General features: G+C 39.4%; 1 protein-coding gene across 1 annotated transcript in view; it reads left to right on the forward strand.

Annotated features, from left to right (window-relative positions):
• The first annotated feature begins 9797 nt into the window (after nt 1–9797).
• The window catches only part of ppm1h (protein phosphatase, Mg2+/Mn2+ dependent, 1H), a 32647-nt gene continuing 22973 nt past the window's right edge, over nt 9798–19471 (forward strand). Inside the window, exons 1-2 of the mRNA XM_030732260.1 lie at nt 9798–10030; nt 18888–19053. Of these exons, the coding sequence (XP_030588120.1) occupies nt 9798–10030; nt 18888–19053 (399 nt within the window). The remainder of the gene's footprint in view (nt 10031–18887; nt 19054–19471) is intronic.

A 19471-nucleotide genomic window follows, 5' to 3' on the forward strand; every position in this document is an offset into this window, starting at 1 on the left:
AAAATGAAATAAAATCATTATGAGAGCAAACAATTCCAGGCTCTACAAGTGTGTGTGTGTGTGTGTGTGTGTGTGTGTATTCACTTTTCATGACATCTTACTCCCATTTTCCATATATCATATTATTTGTTTATATATTATTTACATTTTTTTACTGTATGTAAGTTGCATATACCAACCTAATGTACATTGTGAATAAATACTGTGCATGCCTTCAAATGTACATTGATGTGCATCCTCTCAGCAGGGAAGTAAATTTTTTGCTAGTGTAGCTGCTTTGCAGTTAAACTACTGATTTATAGCAAGACTAGAGGTTATAAACTCCACTGCTGCTAGTTTACATGCACTAAAACCACATGCCCCATCAAGCATGTTATTTTTTGTACAAATTTGATTTTATGCTATCGATACAGACACATGCCTTTTAAAACATGACTCACTGGCGTTATGATGTCAGTGGGTCATCTGCCTGCCTGTCTGATAGACTAAATGTGCCAGAAGAAAAGCAGTTAAGATTTCATTATGACTGTTATGGGATATTGCACCATTGCCTGGGGAACAATTTGATATTAAACCATAGAGTGTTTCTGTGTTGTTATGAGATTTCATTGCAAGTAAAACACATAAAATACAAATATGAGGATACAAAATAGAAAATGCAAACAATATTTTTGCATATTTTTTAACAGGATGTAGCCTAAACTGCAAAATCAGCAGTGAAAATAATAACAGATCCATTTCTTTGTGGCAAAACTGTGGGGCTAACCAAGTGCAATTGACTCACTCAGTGTAACTGACGTATGCTTATAATGTAATAAGCAGCACAAATGAGCACAGTCTCAGATTATGTCCTCTGCTTCTATGTGTTTATTTATATGTTTACACACACTGTTACAGAATATTTAGCTAGAGACTACAAATGATCTTTCTGGCACACTAAAGCACCCGCAGAGAGCTTTTATTATGTGATGTCACACTCTATTGTGAAAAACTGATATAGCACCAGAGATTGCACGGTCACTGAATACCTCTCCAACAACAACAGCAGACCTTTTCGTCTTCTTTTTCTTCTGACACTCTCACCAGTTAATTCTGCAGGGGGGAGATGTTGTTCTGCAACGACTGAAAACAAAAGCCCCACATTCAACTCTGCTAGTTTGTGACAGTATATGCAGTTTGATGTAAGGAAACCACAACAACAACCAGTCCAGATACATCAAGTGATGTGTGGTTATCATAAAGAGGAAGAGGAATTCCACAGCACATTTTCAGCATGCTGGTGACATCTGCTGGTCAGAGAATCAAACAACAGGCTACATACAGAACCTGACAAACTAGCTTCCTGGTATTATCAAGGTTCGCTTCACATCCATCCATCCATATGGATGGATTAGATATTAGTTATTAATATCTGAATGTATGTAAAAAGAGAGTTTTTTTTTTTAAGTAATTCAACATTTTGTGATGTAGGCTGTTAAGATAAAAACTAATACACACATTTTGAGAGAAAGATTTCACGCTATACAGAACAGACTGAACACCATCAATAATACTATCAATATATGAAGGGATATATGATGCCTGTGTCTCTAAATCTTAATCTAGTTTATGCTTTTACTAAATTTTTTCATTTTGAAATTTATGTGCTATTGTGCCTCACAGGTTTTCTTTCCTCTGTCTTGTCCTTCTCTCTGCAGTGTTCCTTTGTTTCTGTCTTCATGTTAATGTGAGTCTCTTGTGTCTGTGTTTCATATTTGTCATTTGGTTACTTCCAGCTGTTCTTATTGGTCGTTCCCTAATCAGCCATCTATGTATAAATAGTCCTCTGTGTATATTTGAGTATTTGTCTCCCCCTTATTAATTGCTACAGTGTCTGTTCCCTGCTCTGGAGCAGGTTCGGTTCACAGCATGAGTTACCATAGTGATTTATCTCGGCAAAAAGTGGGTCACCTTTGTAATACAGAAATCCCATGGTTAACCCTGAAGTCGCAGGCCCCTGCTATAGTATTTGTCTCGTGTTTCTGGATTATTGTTTGTACGCTTTCTTTTAACAGCCTATATTAATCATTCACCTTTTGACATTGAAGTTTTCCTCCTGCATTTGACTCCTCACTCTTACACTCCACATATCATGACAGATGTCATTATTGCAGTATACTTCTAGAAAAGCTGACACTTTAAGAGTACCATGGGGTGGCTACTCTGATAATGATCCAAATGCAGTTCATTACCTGTGAGTACTTGTGTCTCTTTTCAGTCCCTCTTGTTCTTTAAACAACAAACAAACAAACATGATAAAAATATGATGTTAGCCTCATATGAGTGCCAATAATTAAGGGAAACATTATATAATTTTATTATTTTAGTTAAAAAAAAAAATGAAAGTAGCTGGGCAGTGAGATCAGTGGCAAGTTGCTTAATAAAGCTTAAAACCCCCACTACTGATGAAGCAGCATCATTAAAGGCCTTCATCCAAATTCCACTACATGAATACACAAGTTAAATAACAGAACACATCTTGCAAAGGTACAACCCTAATTCCAACAATGTTGGGAGGCTGTGAAAACTGTAAATAAAAACATAGTGCAATGATGTTTAAATCTCATAAAGCCATATTTTATTCATAACAGAACATAGAAAACATATCTGTTACACCTCTGGGTGCTGCCAAGGCTTAACTGACAATGTAGACCTGACAAGGTGAGGCTAAAGGCATGCCTGAGGCTGCCTTGCGGTAGAGGACACAGATTGCTTTCATGCTTGCCGGGTTGTTATTTTTAGCTGAAGTTATTAAGTAATTTATAATCAATTTAATGTTTAGACAAGCTCTGGTGTCCTTCCATTGAAGCACTTGTTGGTTATTTTGCTTTGTTGCTTTTATTGTGTTTGGCAGTTATCCAGGGGGGGGGGGGGGGGGGGGGGGGGGTGTTTTGGAGTTTGCCTTTGGAGTTTAGTGTTATTAGTTGCCTTGAACCTGGTATAGCACTAAAGACTAGGCAGCTGATGTTAGTTTTGTTTTTTGGTCTGTTAGGCTGAGAGCTGCTCAAAGTTAAACCAGTGACACAAAATTTTGAAGGAAATCCTGAGAGCACTTTAAGACCATTTATTAGTTGTGGCTTTGTGGTCATAACAGGTACAGCCTCTAGCTGAGTTGGTACGTGGTGTTTAGTTTCAGCTTTGTGGACATGCCCATGTACAGTACATCTACATCAGTATTTATGCATGCCTAATGATACGGTGGGTGTTTTGTGCAGTGACCTTTAGTGTTGTGGAGACGTTGGCCCACTTGTGGTAGATCACTAGTGACTATTGCTGGCTAGGTGATGACAGTAACTGTGGTGTTGAGCCACACTTTGGAGTAGTCACTGACCACAAATGTGGTCAGTGACTACTCCATTTGCTTTAATGTGTTTTGTAAGTGTAGTAACTTGTGGTAGAGGACCACTTGGTGACTATTTGTGTTGTGAGGACAACAGATCATTTTTGGCTGGGATTACTGGTTACTAATTTTGGTTTGTGTGGTAGTAGATTTGTTTGTGTAATCCTTCTGGTTTGTGGCTGTTGTACTCCACTTGGGTTGATCACATGCTACGATTGTGTGTTCAGTGTAGTAGCTTGTGTTTTTTGCTGCGTAGTCAGATATCTGCTCTGTTTAAATGCTCAAGCATGACGTAGGGTTGCCTATTACATTACATCATTAGAGGACTTTAGTTCAGCACCCAAACTATTCTACTACAAGGTCATGCTGTTCTAACAGATGCAGTATAACACTGTCTTGCTGAAGTACGCAAGCCCTTTACTGAAAAAGATATTGCCTGGATGGGAACATATGTTGCTCTAAAACTTGTATTTACCTTTCAGCATTGATGGTGCCTTTCCACATGCGCAAGCTGCCAATTCTATAATCACTAATGAACCCCCATACCGTCAGAGATGCAAGGATTTGAACTAAATGCTGACGGATGGTCCCTCTCCTCTTTAGTCCAGAGAAATGCAGTGTCTATTTTTTCCAAAAAAAAAAAATTAATAAAATTTTGATTCATCTGACCACAGTATAGTTTTCCACTTAGCGTCAGTCCATCTTAAGCTGAGAGAGGATGGATCATGCGTCTTCTTTGCATGATAGCTTCAACATAACATTTTTGGGTGGCATTAGGACAGATGGCGATTTCTGGAAGTGTTCGTAAGCCCATGCAGTGATTTTCATGACTGAATCATGCCTGGTTTTAATGCAGTGCTGCCAGAGGGCCTGAAGATCACGGGCATCCAGTAATGACTTTGGCCTTTTCCCCTGCACACAGAGATTTCTCCAGATTTTGTAGATCAATTTCACATCAGCATTATTCTGAAATTATTCCACAATTTGTAGACGCAGTTTTTTTGCAGATTGGTGATCTTTAGTTTTGAGAAATTCTGCCTCTCTCAGATGGTCTTTATACCCAGTCGTGTTGCCAATTAACTTAGTTTGATTAGTTGCAAAAATGTTCATCCAGCTGTTTTTTGTTTTTTTTGTCCCTGTCCCAAGGTTTTTGCAACATGTTGCTGCCATCAAATTCAAAATGAGTTAATATTTTCCATGAAATATTAAAATGTCTCAATTTAAGCATTTGAAATGCTTTTTGTGTTCTATTGTAAATAAAACATGGTTTTATAAGATTTGCAAATTGCCTCAAGCAGTTGCCTCAAGGGGCTTTATCCTGTAAGGTACAGATCCTAAAATATTAGAGATAAAACCCAAATAATCAGATAATTCCCTGTGAGAAAGCACTGGATGAAGGTGGGAAGGGAGAAACTCCCTTCTTACAGGAAGATAGCTTCAGTAGAAGCAGGCTCAGGGAGGGGCAGCCATCTGCTGTGACCAGTTGGGGGTGAGGGGAAATAGAAAAGGGAAAGGAGAGCAGAGGGAGACAAAGGCAAAACACAGAGGAAGAAAAAATAAAAAATAATGGCATACAGCAGTGGTATATAAATATCTGGGGAGTGAAATGAGGTGAGTGGAGAAGAAATGCTTAGTGTATCACAGGAAGTCTGACAGCAGCCTATGCAGCATAACAGAGGGATGCTTCAAGGTCACCTAATCCAGCCCTGACTATAAGATTCTGATCTCAAAAAGTAAAATAAGTGTGCATAATCACAATATTAAGAACACATTTTGGTTTGTAGAATGTTCTTGCTCTGCAGATAAACAGACAAAAACCTTTGCGATCATCCATGCCCATACGTGAGTGCTGTAAGTGCGCATTGGGTGCCATTTCTGTCCATCTGTGAGTCAGTCTTCAGTTCTTGAGCAGACTAATTACAGAAATACATGCAGGCTAGCACAACAAACACATTCTGCAAGCCATCCTGACCCTGCCATCGATGTCATAATCCTGAGAACAATCACAGAGCTGAAGGCCAATCAAAAAAAACCCAGAAACACATAGCAAGCAACAGATCTGCAGTTTTGACACAGTCACTTGTGGAACAATTACTGCAAAAAGTGAGATACAAACCTCATTTTATCTTGCATCTCTTCCAGGGCTCAAAGCGAATTAGGGATTCAAAAAGGAAATTTCATCTGACAGATGACACTCTTTATCCTGGGGTATCAGCTGAGGTTTACACCAATATGATACACATTTCATTCCAAATCCACGGGCTGTGAAGCCTTCTCTCTTCTGAAAGCTGAAAGCCACATCCTTAACTTTTTAAAGGACAAGCGACTATATTTGGTCATGTCCATACACTTTATATATGACGCCCATCCCACACTTCAGTGAGGTTAAGAAGCATGTGGTCATGAAGAAATAGCCTAATGTTCCTTTCACCATCTGTGTTTTTCTTGTACACTTACAGGCAAGGAAACACATGTGGTTACGTCATTGATCTTGATTTTATACATGAAAATGACACAATTTGAAAAATGTCACAAAAGCAATTAAGTCTTGTGCCCTCCAATAACACACTAAGGCTGAAATTTTGAAGTATTCCAATGAGTGCCATATAAAAGGTTAAGAAACAGGAAATAATCCAGCAAAGACCTGACACAGGACCTGAGAGATGCATCTGACCCTTCAGTTCATCCATCTAATGTTCACTGAAGACTCATCAGAAATGGCCTCAGTGGAAGGATGGCTGTCAAGAAGCCACTCCGAAGGAGGGGAAACAGGGAGAAAAGGCTGCGGTATGCAAGATTACACAAGAACTGGACTAAAAATCAGTGTAAACAGGACTTATGGAGCGATGAATCCAAATTTGAATATTTTTGGTTCATGGTCAATATGTGGAGAGGAGGTCAGGACAGAATGTCAGCAGCCATCTATAAAACACAGTGGAGGCTCTGTCATGGTTTGGGGCTGCATTTCAGCTTGATGTAATTATGAATGCAGAAAAAGCACAGCCAAATTTTAATCCACTACATAATCATTACAATTGCACAAACTCTGGTTTTGCCTTATACACTGCATTCCCGTGTATGTTTGCACACGTCAATAAATCACGGCACCTATTTCCCAATTTCAATTTTTTTTTTAAATTTCCAAACTACAATTTGTTTAAACCATGAAAGGCAGCCAAGGTGGAGCCCTGTTTGATGCTTTTGACAACTCAGTTCATCAAGAGAAGATAAACTGCCTTAAGGCTGTATAAATGTTTCACAGATGAATACTCCTACTTTTCATCTTGAACAGAACAAAAGTGAATGAATGTCTGCCTCAGGTGTGGTTAACACCTGAGGAAAAAAAAAAAAAGCACTTGATTTCCATAAAGTAATTATTGTCATTTGGAAAGTTTATACTGTTCAGGTTTATCACTTCAATAGAATATAGTTGATGTCTTCTGGGGAATGAGCTTATCTTTGTGAATGTTATCAGTATACAGGCTATGATTAGCACAGAAAAGAGCCACATTCATTATTCTGGTTAATCTTTTACCAGCTATGCCTGACTGCAAATCCATTCACAGGTAGAGTACATCATCTCCTGCATCCTGCTCACAGATCATTTGTTTTTCCTGTGTAATTAGGTCAGTAGAGCTCTTTACTGGCAAGCTCATGAATTATTGATTTACTATAGTCTGCCAATTTCACAACTGCACTTTCATCAGAGTTTATTCATTTTCACTGGAGACAGTCTGTGCAATAAGCTCGCTCACAATTTTAATTGGTGTTTAAGATTTAAGACAGAAGATAATGTGACTTAGTGTTCCTGAATTCAAAGCACAAACCCTAAGCTTTTCTTATGATCATCAGAATTCATGCTGTAATTTACAGGATTCTCAAGGGAAAAATCATTTCCATTTTTAAAATAATGAAAAAAAATTGCTGCATTTTATACTTTCATTACATATAAAGTGTTTTTGCACAGATCATTTGAGTATATAATAATGCAGGATGCTGGTAAGTTGAAGCAAACCTTTAGCCCAACAAAACAGGTTAATCTGGTCACGCTTGACTGGAAACCCAAACCAGGCAAGTGTGTCACAAATAAGTGGAATATTATTAGTAAGAAAGAACAGATTTTGCCATTTAAAGTGAATATCGAGACCAGACTTAAATCAATTTTGCCTGGGATTTTGAAACTCTGACATGAAATGCTCATACTATAGTTTGGGCTTGTTTGGGCTTGTTGAAAGAATAGACTGTGTCCAATTTTTTTATTTCTCATTTTGATTAAATTTGAATCACCAGCTGAGTTGGAGCAGATCATAATAAGCAGGGTGTTTTTAACAACTTCATCTTTCAACACTGAAGAAGCCATTGAGTCCGATCTGTGGTTTGGTTATTCTGCAGACTGTAGTTCTGTGGTATGTAGGATTTGATGGAGCTTTGTTACAGTGTAAGTTCATAAATTCTAGTCACACATCCTGCTGGGTTGGCTTAATGCCCGGTCAATAAGATTTCCACTGACTCTTAGAACAGAAAGGAAAAAAAAATGCAATCAGAAGGTGAGAACACACACATAAAATGACGGGACACTGAAAGACTCTCAGGAAATGTCATATTTCAAACAATAGTTCGGGTTTTTTATGCATTATTGTGGTGAATGCAGCTCTTTTTGTGTACATTATTACAGAACCTGAGGTTCAAAGTTGAATGTTGGCTTTTCCATAGCAGAATATTACAGAATATAGAGGCTATTCACCGATCAGGCATAACATTATAACCACCTGCCTAATATTGTGTTGGTCCCTCTTTTGCTGGTAAGACAGCCCCGACCCATCGAGGCATGGACTCCACTAGACCCCTGAAGGTGTGCTGCGGTATCTGCACCAAGATGTTAGAAACACATCCATTAACTCCTGTAAGATGTGAGGTGGGGCCTCCATGGATCGGACTGGTTTGTCCAGCACATTCACAGATGTTCAATTGGATTGAAATCTGGGGGATTTGGAGGCCAAGTCAACACCTCAAACTCATTGTTGTGCTCCTCAAACCATTCCTGAACCATTTTGACTTTGTGGCAGGGTGCATTATCCTGCTGAAAGAGGCCACAGCCATCAGGGAATACTGTTTTCATTTAAGGGTGTGCCAGCAGAACACTGTCCAAAACATCACACTGTCTCCACTGGCTGGCCTTCTTCCCATAATGCATCCTGGTGCCAGGTGTTCTCCAAGTAAGCAACACACACACATGCACGCACCCCTGGCCAGCTACGTGATGTAAAAGAAGCCGTGATTCATCAGACTAAGCCATCTTCTTCCATTGCTCCAGTTTGGATGCTCATGTGCCCATTGTTGGTGCTTCCAGGATTGGACAGGGGTCAGCATGGGCACCCTGACTGGTCTGCAACTGAGCAGCCAAATACACAACAAACTGTGATGCAGTGTGTATTCTGACACCTTTCTATCAGAATCAACATTAACTTTTTCTGCAGTTTGAGCTACAGTAACTCGTCTGTTGGATCAGATCACACGGGTCAATCTTCGCTCCCCATGTGCCACCTATGAACCTGTCACTGGTTCACCACTGTTCCTTCCTTGGACCACGTTTGATAGATACTGACAGTTCTAACACATCAAATTTGAGGGCAAAATGTTCACTTGATCCTTAATATATCCCACCCACTAACAGGTGGCATGATGAAGAGATAATCACGGTCTGTGGTCATATTGTCGTGCTTGTATTTTTGTAGTTACCTACTTGATGTGTGGGTGCCGTTTCAAAGACGACTAAATATTTGCTTGTCCAAATAGCCACCACTTATCCCACGACTGTAAATCCTGTGTTTTGATAAAGTAAAACGGAGAGAAGAATAATAAAAGCAAACAAATCGGCGGGTTTTGAGTTATTTCACACAGCTGTGCCATCAGTGGGACTCAGCAGTGGGAAAGCAGAGACTGAGATAACTGCTTGATTACCATATAGTGTAACAGAAATTGATACAATCATCACAGCTAGTTTACTGTCAGTGTAGTTCCCATTATATATGGATCACCCCTTTAGTAAGCCACAAAGTGCTGTGTTGTACCTTACTCAGGAGGTAATCGTCACGTCGGGATTACGCACCTTTGACCTCCAGCACTGTCAACAGTAAGCAGCTCACTGAGATAGGCTCCCAGCGAGACCAAATCCACCAGCAGCAACCGGTTTGTCACATGACCGGTGTGGCGCTCTGCCTGGCTGTACGTGTTTAGCTTTTATTTCCGTGTTCGCAGAGGGAAAGCTGAGCTGGATGAGTTTCCGCGGCTCCTGAGCGTCTGCCTTTCACGCCGGGAATCTGCGTCGCCGTGCGGGTATCTGCCAGGGAGAGGGTAGGGCGGGGAGGGGGGTGCATTCACGCAATCGCATTGCCTGGACCCACGCCGCAGCAGGACCATGCTCACGCGGGTGAAGTCGGCCGTGGCCAATTTTATGGGAGGTGTGATGGCTGGTGGCTCCAACGGAGACCATCCCAGCGGCTCGGATCTGCCGCTGAAATTCCCGTACACCAGACCGGAGTTCCTGGGACTGTCGCCGGACGAGATAGAGTGTTCGGCGGATCACATTGCAAGACCGATCCTTATACTAAAGGAGAACAAGCGGCTGCCATGGTCCACCGGCTACGCAGAGTGAGTATAACCTGTATGCGTCCATCTTTTCTTCCGCACGGCACACACAGCATCCTCTGGAAGTAAGCGCGTTATTCCTGGACCACTGAGCGCACTCACAGAGGCGCAAACATAAACACCAGCACATTTTGTGGTTGTTATGACCTATTTCACGTATTTTGCAGATGATAAATAGGCTTAAGTACAGCTGATGGATCCATATTGCACGATACCAAATATTATAAACGTAAAGGTTTCCTATTGGGATTTCCAAGACATAAGGAATACCTCCACCAAGTTGAAGGTCGTTATGATCTGTCCTCTTATTTTTGTAATGGTGCAGCAAAGAGAAAGATGCCATAAAGCAGGTTGTAATAAAGCCAGTTAAGCTGCATAATACAAGGTCATTGCTCTTTGATATGGTATGAGATGAGGAGTGCACACACAGATAGGATCTCACAAACTGCCATTAGGTTTATCTCAGTGTTTGTTTTGATGTGTGAAAAGTCTGATTTCAACCGTTTTTCTCAGTTAATCTGTTTAAAGATGGGAAATTACTTTGAATGTAGCATTTATTACATGTGGGACACTGTCACGATCCTCTTACCTGATAAATGAGATCAAAATTGCTACTGGACCTAAGATCATCTGTTGTATTATTGATATCACATCTTATGTTTAGGCATACATAATCCATTTGGCATCCTCCTGCCAAGCCTGCAGTAAACTGCAATACAAACTGTGGTGTATTCTTAATGGACATACTGCATTAAAAAACCCCATTTAGTGCAGCTGCTGGAGTCTTGAGAGGTTCTTGCTTGGCATTTAGTCAGTGAGCACACAGCTGGATAGGACAGAATAGGATAGGACAGAATAGGATAGGATAGGATAGGATATGATAGGCCAAACATGAGAAAATGCAGGCTCGGTGAATTATTTTGGGTGTTTCCAAAACCTGCAAACTGGAGAGGAAACCAATGAGTCATTTATTTAAATGGCCCTTATCAAACTATAACAGCACCTATAACATAGAAAAGTAATCAAGTCATCACCATTTTTTATTTACCTTTTATGAACACAGCTCAAATAAGAATGTCTTATCATTGTACTTCTTTCTGCTCATGCAGTCCCACATGAGGTCAGTGAGGTTGCACTGTGCCCCCCACCCACCAATTTAGTCTTATTTTCATGCTGTTTCTATGCGAAGACATTTCTGTTTCCTTGAGCTTACGTTTGGTATTTAGTAAGAGTGCTAGGTGAAGCTGCCTCTATCTTTTTTTTCTCATCTAATATTTGCATCTTAGCAGTCCTGCTAGGATCCTGGTTTATTTGTGCAAATGAATGTCAACTCAAGTCAGCAAGGGTTGCTTCCTGTAGTGCTCTTAAGCCGCAGTTGCTTCAGCAGCATAGAGATAAGAGCCTGAAAGAGCACTTCAGTTTATCAGTTGACCTGATCTTTTGTTAACTTTAAAAAAAAAAAAAAATCTCTTGCTTTCTTGCTTAAGTACAGCTGATTATTTCTATTTACTTATTTTTTTTGCTGATCAAATAGTTAATAAATTGACTGTATCAGTATTATAAGAGCTATCTGGTGTCTGCTTCCTATAGATTTAAGAACTACAGTGAAATTGTTGGAGTTGCTCCTATTTAAGCTTTTTTCATACTAATCTACAGTGAATAAATTTAATCTGAAGACATGAAAGAACAGCTGATAATGCATTTCTGTTTTTAGAAACCATCAAATATTTTTATGATCAAAGTTTTCATTAAAATGAAAATGCAAATTTTTGTGTAGATTCCGTGTTCATGATTATTCATCATCATTATACCACACGGTTTCTGTGGCTGTAAAAATCTGCATATTTAAATGGGATGCATAATTCTGCAGGATCAGTTCGACAGCCCCTACTTTGCAAATTCAACTGATACTACTGCCAGGAGTGTGTGTGTGTGTGTGTGTGTGCGCGCACGTGTGTGTGTGTATCAGCTTGGTGTAGCATCAATCAGGACTGAGCCATACGTCATACTGAGGATTTGTCAACAGCTGGCTGACCAGCAGGCTTTGTTGTCATGAAATATCACTGCAAGCTGAGAAAACCTGGGCCCATGTGAGAAGTGATGATCTACTGCAGATCTACTCAGAATGGGAGTCAATGGATCACTTTGATAAACTCTGATAAACCAAAATACGTAAAGGCTTTGTCAGTACAGTTTACCAGTATTATGGATATCTCTCGTGCCTGGTGCTTGGCAGTACTATAAATGTATTTCTTTTTTTTTTCCTGCATGCATGGCGCATGTAACAGAGTATTTATTGACGCTTACAGGTATGCATAAAAGATCTTTTCATTCATGGCAACTTTCATTTGATTTTTACATTTTAGAAATGGTCTCAAGTTAATCTCTGATTTAGGATATTACATGCATCCTCCCAAATCTCCCAATATTATGCTCAGATTATATATGAGGAACTCTTTTGCACTTTTTACATTTTCAACACTACAGATATTTAATCTATCTTGTAAGTTGATTTAAACAGTTGGTCACTGGCAGTGGAAAGTAAAACCAGCGTGGGATTAGGGTGGGTGAGCTGCACAGCAGTGCTTTTTTTTTCCCTTCATACTCCTGCTTTTCTGAGTAGGCCTCTCTGAGCTTTCCGGGGTTATCCTCGGTTACTGCATGGCTTCCAGTAGAGAAAGAATGAGCAGTTTGCCTTCATGAGGAGGATTCTGATGCGCCGTCTCTGAGTGGGTGCACTGTCTGGTCCAGTGAACACGAACATTTGAATGGATCACTGAATATTGCTCATTCCAATTGTGTCACTCTCCCTTTCCAGCGCACTTGCATGCCTCACTTTTACAGAAAGGTAACACTTACAGCAGCTCTTCCCCAGTGTTTCTTTCCCCTAGACACAAATGGCACTAATGATTCTCTCTTGCGTATCCATTCACTTTACTGTTTGGGTGTATTACTGCCATGCTGCATGTTGCTTGACTTTCCCCAAAATTGAGAAGCTAAGTGTGTTTCTCTGTGTCTCTCTTGGTCTCACCATAATTGGAGTTTATCTGTAGAGATTTCTGTGCTCCAGTGTTACTTTAAAGATGAAGCAGGCAGTTTGGCAGTTTTAAGTCTCAGGACATCATTTGTTTCATGCTCTTTGGATTGAGACTATTCTGGTAGGAGAACAGTGAGTGATGGCACAGTGAGAACAAAGTTATAATATAGAGTAAACAAAACCTTTCCTACTATTAATTCTGCTATAGTGTAAGCTGAAGAAGAAGGCAAAAACATGGCTCAGATGGCCTTAGCTGCCCCCTCAACCATGTTGTGACTCTGTTCACCTCCTTTGGTACTGAGCAAAGATCAGCTGTGACAAGGCTTTCTCACCCACTCATTCAATCACTCACTGTCTCTTTGACCCAGTGAACACTGCAGCCTCAGCGGTCCGATCAATACTTAATCAATATGCGTGTCTGTAAGGTAAACACTAGTCCCACCACTGTGCACCTTATGTGCTTTCTGTAGGCCTGTCTGTCTGTGTGGGCATGCCAATGCTTCGCTTTATGTGTAGGCAGGGACAAGTTGATGAACTCAGTGTTAAAATCTATATTAATGGAGCAGAGGTCAGAAGGTGGGAGTTCCAAGGTGCTTGACTCTACTAAAATTCGCAAGGTGACAAAAGATAACGTGTTTTCAGCACCACAAACATGTGACACAGTTCATCCATATGTGCTCTCTCTGTTTGCATCTTTTTCTTCAATAGCCTACAAATTTTATCATTCCCAGCGGAAAGAAGGCACGTAAAGTTAATATCAGGCTCAACTGTGGAGCGGAGGCACACGAGCAGCACTTCATACATGCAGTGTTTCACAGTGCTCAGTCACACGGTGCAGCACATGCTCTTTTTGTTTCTGTTGCATACACACATCGCTCTGAGGCAGGAACAGCGTAATCCTGTTTCACTTCAGATGCCAGCTTAATCTGTAGCTTAAATATGAGTAACTATTGAGCAAAACACATGTTGCACTACCTTAATCAAATTATCATGGTGGGATTACCTTGATCGTTATCTTAATGTTATTATTCCGCAGAGGAAAGAGCCGGAAATGGCAGCAGCGTACAGCCACAAAAGTAAAAACAAAGGAGTAAGAAGAATTATCCAAACGTGCACAAAATATGAAGGTTAATCCTTTCAGTTAGTCTAAGTGTAAGTCTGAATATTTACAGTAAGCAGCAGCAATAATGTAGGAGTGACAGTCTAGCACAGGGGTGGGCAATTCATTTTTCCCACGGGGCCACATGAGAAACTGGGACTGTTTTGGAGGGCTTCACCAATTCTGGTATATATAATACATGTAATGCCCAAAATGAAGACAGATTTTTTGGTCAGCAGGTGCCATGTGCTGCACAACCAGAAAAAAAAAAAAAAAAACTTTCTATAAAATGCATTAAACTGTAAATGTAATTATGGTAACTAGCACAAACCCACCCCACGAGTGGTTTTTGCCAGGCCTGCAGCGCTTGTTCCCTTTGCTCAAGTATGAAAACACAGACATATATTTTAATTTATCATGTTATTCATGTTAAACATTATATTTATTGCTCTTCATCTGCATGCTACATATTTACAAACAACAACATACATGCAATGTGTACATAATGTCAACAGCATGTGTGTACACGTAACATAGATGTAATGTCGCTATTTGCTTTGAGATTGTGCAACAGGGCGACAACAGAGAAATGATCCAGAGCTGGGCAGTGGCTCAGTTTTAAAAATGTAGACTCTTTAGTCAATATATTTGTGTTACTGTTCAGATTAGAAATGCAGCCAGTATCAATCTTCATTGCTGATAATTCTATTTATTATGTTTGCAAAAAAATTTGCCTCTAAAGTGAAAAATGTTTTTTGAACCAACAGAAAAAAAAACTCCAATATGTTCATTCAACCGTGATGAAAAACATTAAATCCTCTTCAACGAATATCACTAAATGACGAGTTTCATGTCAAAATTGTTTTCTGTTTATTTTCCTTTTGCTACAAAATTACAATAAATGTACAATAACAGGGAAAACTGATCAATAAATGATAAAATAAAATAAGTTCCTCAAACCAAAGAAGGAATACCGTAGATTACAGATCTGACAGGATAATTAAGGTCATGGCATCGTCTCCAATGCGAAGAAGTGAGATGAGGTAACTAAATATGACAGCCCTGTTCTCGGACACAGTTCATGCCTCCGGGTGTGGATGGCTTTTCCTCTCATACAAGAGATGAAAGGACTGAAATCTCAACTGTTGTTAATCTAGTGATCCTACAAGGTCAGATGAATATCAAGCCTCACAGTGCTTTGGTCTCAGTCATGCATGACGCTGTATGAAGTTCATGAGGTAGTCGGTTTGGAGTGCGGTGTTTCTCAGATTATAGGGTGGGCCTATATATAGTGGTGGGGAATAGAGATGCTGCAGATGACCAGGGTAAGAAAGTCAAAGTTGAATGAATGGGATTTTTGTAGGGAAAAGTGCAACCCAATTTCCAAAAAGTTGTGACACTGAATAAAATGTAAATAAAAACAAAATGCAATCATTTGCAGGTCTCATAAACCCATATTTTATTCACAATGGAGCATAGAAAATATATCAAATGTTTTTAACTGACAAAATGTATAATTTCCAGAAAAATATGAGCTCAGTTTGAATTTGATGGCAGCAACACATCTCAAAAAGTTGAGATAGAGGATTCTAGCTGCTCAGCGGGCTCAGGTCTGGAGTGCCATCAGGTCAGTTCAGCACCCGGACTTTTCTACTACGAAGCTGTGCTGTTGTAATAGATGCTGCATCTATTACAACATATGCAAGGCCTTCCCTGTTTGGATGGGAGCATAGTTGCTTTAAAACCTGTATATATCTTTCATCATTGATGGTGCCTTTCCAGATGTGTGAGCTGCCAGTTTCATAGGCACTTTCCGCCTCAGTCAGTCAGTCAGTAAGCTTTGGCCCAGAGAAGACGGGGGGCCTTTCTGGATCATTTCTGGATTATGCTTCCTCTTTCCATGGTAGCATCAACCATCATTTGTGGATAGCATTAGGAGCTGTGTTTAGGCCATGCTGTGATTTCCATGCCTGTTGTTAATGTAGTTCCACCAGAGGCCCCAGAATCACAGGCGTCCAAAAATGATTTTCGCCTTAGCTATTCCGCTCAGAGATTTCTCCAATTTCTCAAAATCTTTTAATGGTATTGTGTACTGTAAGCTAATGTCTGTAAATCTTCACAATTTCATGTCGAGAAACATCATTCTGAAACCTTTTTTTTTTTTTGAAGATTGGTGAACCTTAAAATGGTACATTTCTCAGTTTAATTCTTATAATGAATATTTTTTTCAAATAATTTCATTCTGTTTCTATTTAACGTTTTACACAGTGTCCCAACTTTTTTTTTCAGGAAGGTAAAAAGAGTTTCTTTCTTTCTTTCGTTGAAATTCAAATAGGAGACTTTTTTTTAATTGTTATTGGTTTATTGAAAATGTCATTTGTGGAGCCTGAAGTTTATCTGATTCTGAACTGGGCATGTCATAAAAAGTTTGAGAACCACTACCTTAGAGGAAATTCATGCTAGAATCACTGTATACTTTATATGACTACTATTTTTTTTTTTTTTTTCTTTCATAGATTTGTTTTAAAAGCTCATGGAACACAAACTAAAACTTGAGAGTTTGCATTCTTTGTTGATCCAAATATGTCTTTGACATACTTTTTATGTCACCTACATCAATAAAAAATAATTCTGTCTCTCTTTATTTACAAAAAGTACTGGGCAACGTACACATTACACCTACAGGAGCTTCTTGGCCATGGAAACCATGCCATGAAGCTCCCAGCACACAGTTTTTGTGCTGATGTTAATGTCAGAGGAGGTTTGGATCTCTGCAGTTATTGAGTCATCAGAGCACCAGCAACTTTTACACTCTGTAACTTTATCTGGTCTGCCACCTAAACACTTCTGCTTTGCAATAATACCATGTACAGCTGATCATGGAATATTTACAGTAAGAGGACAGAAATTCATGAACTGACTTGTTGCTTCCTGTTACAGTACCATGTTCGCATTCACTGAGCTCTTGAGAACAACCCGTTCTTTCACAAAATGTTAGTAAAGGCAGACTGCATGGCTAGGTGCTTGATTTTATACACCTGTGGCCATGGAACTGAAGAGAGTTGTGGCCCAATGCTTTTGTCCATATAATGTACACTATATGGACAAAAGCATTGGGCCACCATGCCATCCACATTTTTTATGTGGATGCTTCTCTTCTATGTAGGTTTCACTGTATTATTCAGTTGACTACGTTAGCAAATAGTTATAGGTGTCCTTGACACACTGTGCTATTATTGTTTATTTTTTGGGTAGGGAAGTGGTGAATAGCCCACTGTGTAAGTCAGTGATCCTAATATCCTATAAATATCCTGTCAGTTTTAGGACTCTGTGTTTTCTTAGCTGGAGACGGAGGATCCCTGCTCCGCATGTTCATTCTCATGACCACGTCGGTTTGTTTATGTAGGATCCTCCTTTTGGGAAATAATCATGACCGACTCTCATATCAACATGTAGCCATATCACATCTCATTTATTTGGTGTAATTTCCCTTTGGACACATAAGATCTAGAATAACTTAATGTTCTTAAGCATAGTAAGAAAGATTAAAGGGTATTTTTTTATGGTTGTGGTTGACAAATAAAATGTTGTGCAATTTCTATAAATTCACATTCGCCTTTTTATGTGGCCCTATTTTCACTTGTGGTCTGTTCTTAACAATTAAGTGCATAGTATGAAAAGGCCTCTGTGGAGCGACATCACTTCACTCGACTAGACTTCGCTGTGGCTAAAAATGAGAATGCCTGGAGTGTTGTTAAGCAGCGTGTGCTTGTCAGTGTCTACAGCAGCTCGCAGCAGTAGTGCACCATCTGCCAGGTGTTGTATAATGCAGTATTTATGTGTCTTTCTGTCCTTTGGCCTACATGCTTTTGGCTTAAATTGAAATATGTATTTAAAGCGTATTTGCTGACGTTATTTTTTTTGTGTTTTGCTGTGCAAAAAAAAAAAAAAATTGCTGTCAAGATGGGTTACGCTTAAACTCTTTCACAGAAATGGGGTTTTTGGGAAGGTTTTATAGTTTTATAGTCTTGAGACCATCACAGGGATATATGTGCAGCCATGTGCTGAGCAAGAATCTTTTAGACTCTTAAATGTTTAGGACATTTCTATCGATGTGGTAATAAAGGCAAAATCACTTTTTGAAATGTTATATCCACATCACCACAGCTGTTAGCGGAGTCTTTTTTTTTTTTTTTTGTCCTTGCAGAAGGATGTGCGTGAAGTGATTTGAGCAAAGATGACAGCTGATGTCTTGTATATAGTTTCCTCCAATAATGTGTTTACAAATCCTTTTTTAAACATTATTTAATGAGTTTATTTATTACTTTATTTATGGTTATGGCTGGAGGGATGTTTGTTTTTAAATGGAGCTGCTGGATATTTGAATTTATCCTTGGGAATAAATAAAGTGTGTGTGTGTGTGTGTGAGAGAATCATTTTAATTTTCAGTTTCTATTACATATTATATATTGATGCTATGCCACAGAAATATGTTGTATAACTTTAACTTGTATGTATATTGTATTTCATATGCACATATAACACATATAATTAGTGTATCATGTATTTCAAACATTTCATATTTTAGGTTTGTGGCAGACTAGGTTTCTGTATTTCTTTTACAAAAATATTTATATAGTCTGAGGTAACTGTAATGTGTACATTGTATAAAAGATACTTTTGTATATGCAATTTTCTATGTCTTTTCTTAAATGTGTGTCCAGGGTAATCAATGCAGGAAAAAGCACATTAAATGAAGATCAGGCTTGCTGTGAGGTGCTGGTTCTTAAGAGGAGACCTGCTGGAAGCATCGGTCCCAACCGTGCCCCCATGACCCGCAGGAGATCGTCCCTACCTAACGGTGAGGGTCTGGGCCTCCAGGAGAACCTGGTAAGCCAAAATGGAGGGTTTGCCGCCCCCCCCCCCCCCCCATAACCACCTTTATGGATATTCTGCAGATACATTTTAATGACAGGAAGGGATAACTGAAAATAATACAGTACAAACTGTGCTGTGATCTATTGCATTTCTTCTCCATTTGTTATCTTTAGAAATAGCACGCTGTCTGGATGGATAAACATGTGCACGGCAGAAATAATTATTTGGACTAAAGTTAAAAAGAAAAAGAAAAGAAAAGCCATTTGGTGAAGTGAGGCGGAAAGTCTAATAATTCACTAAGGGATCGCTGCACATGAGAAAGTCTGATATTTGTAGACCAAATATTTAACAGAATTTTATAGAGCAAATCTGAAGTAATAATGATACACCAGTTTAAGTGCTATTAATGCCACATGTGAGCCATCGCTTT

Source organism: Archocentrus centrarchus, chromosome 6, assembly GCF_007364275.1.
Source record: "Archocentrus centrarchus isolate MPI-CPG fArcCen1 chromosome 6, fArcCen1, whole genome shotgun sequence".
Classification (NCBI taxonomy): domain Eukaryota; kingdom Metazoa; phylum Chordata; class Actinopteri; order Cichliformes; family Cichlidae; genus Archocentrus; species Archocentrus centrarchus.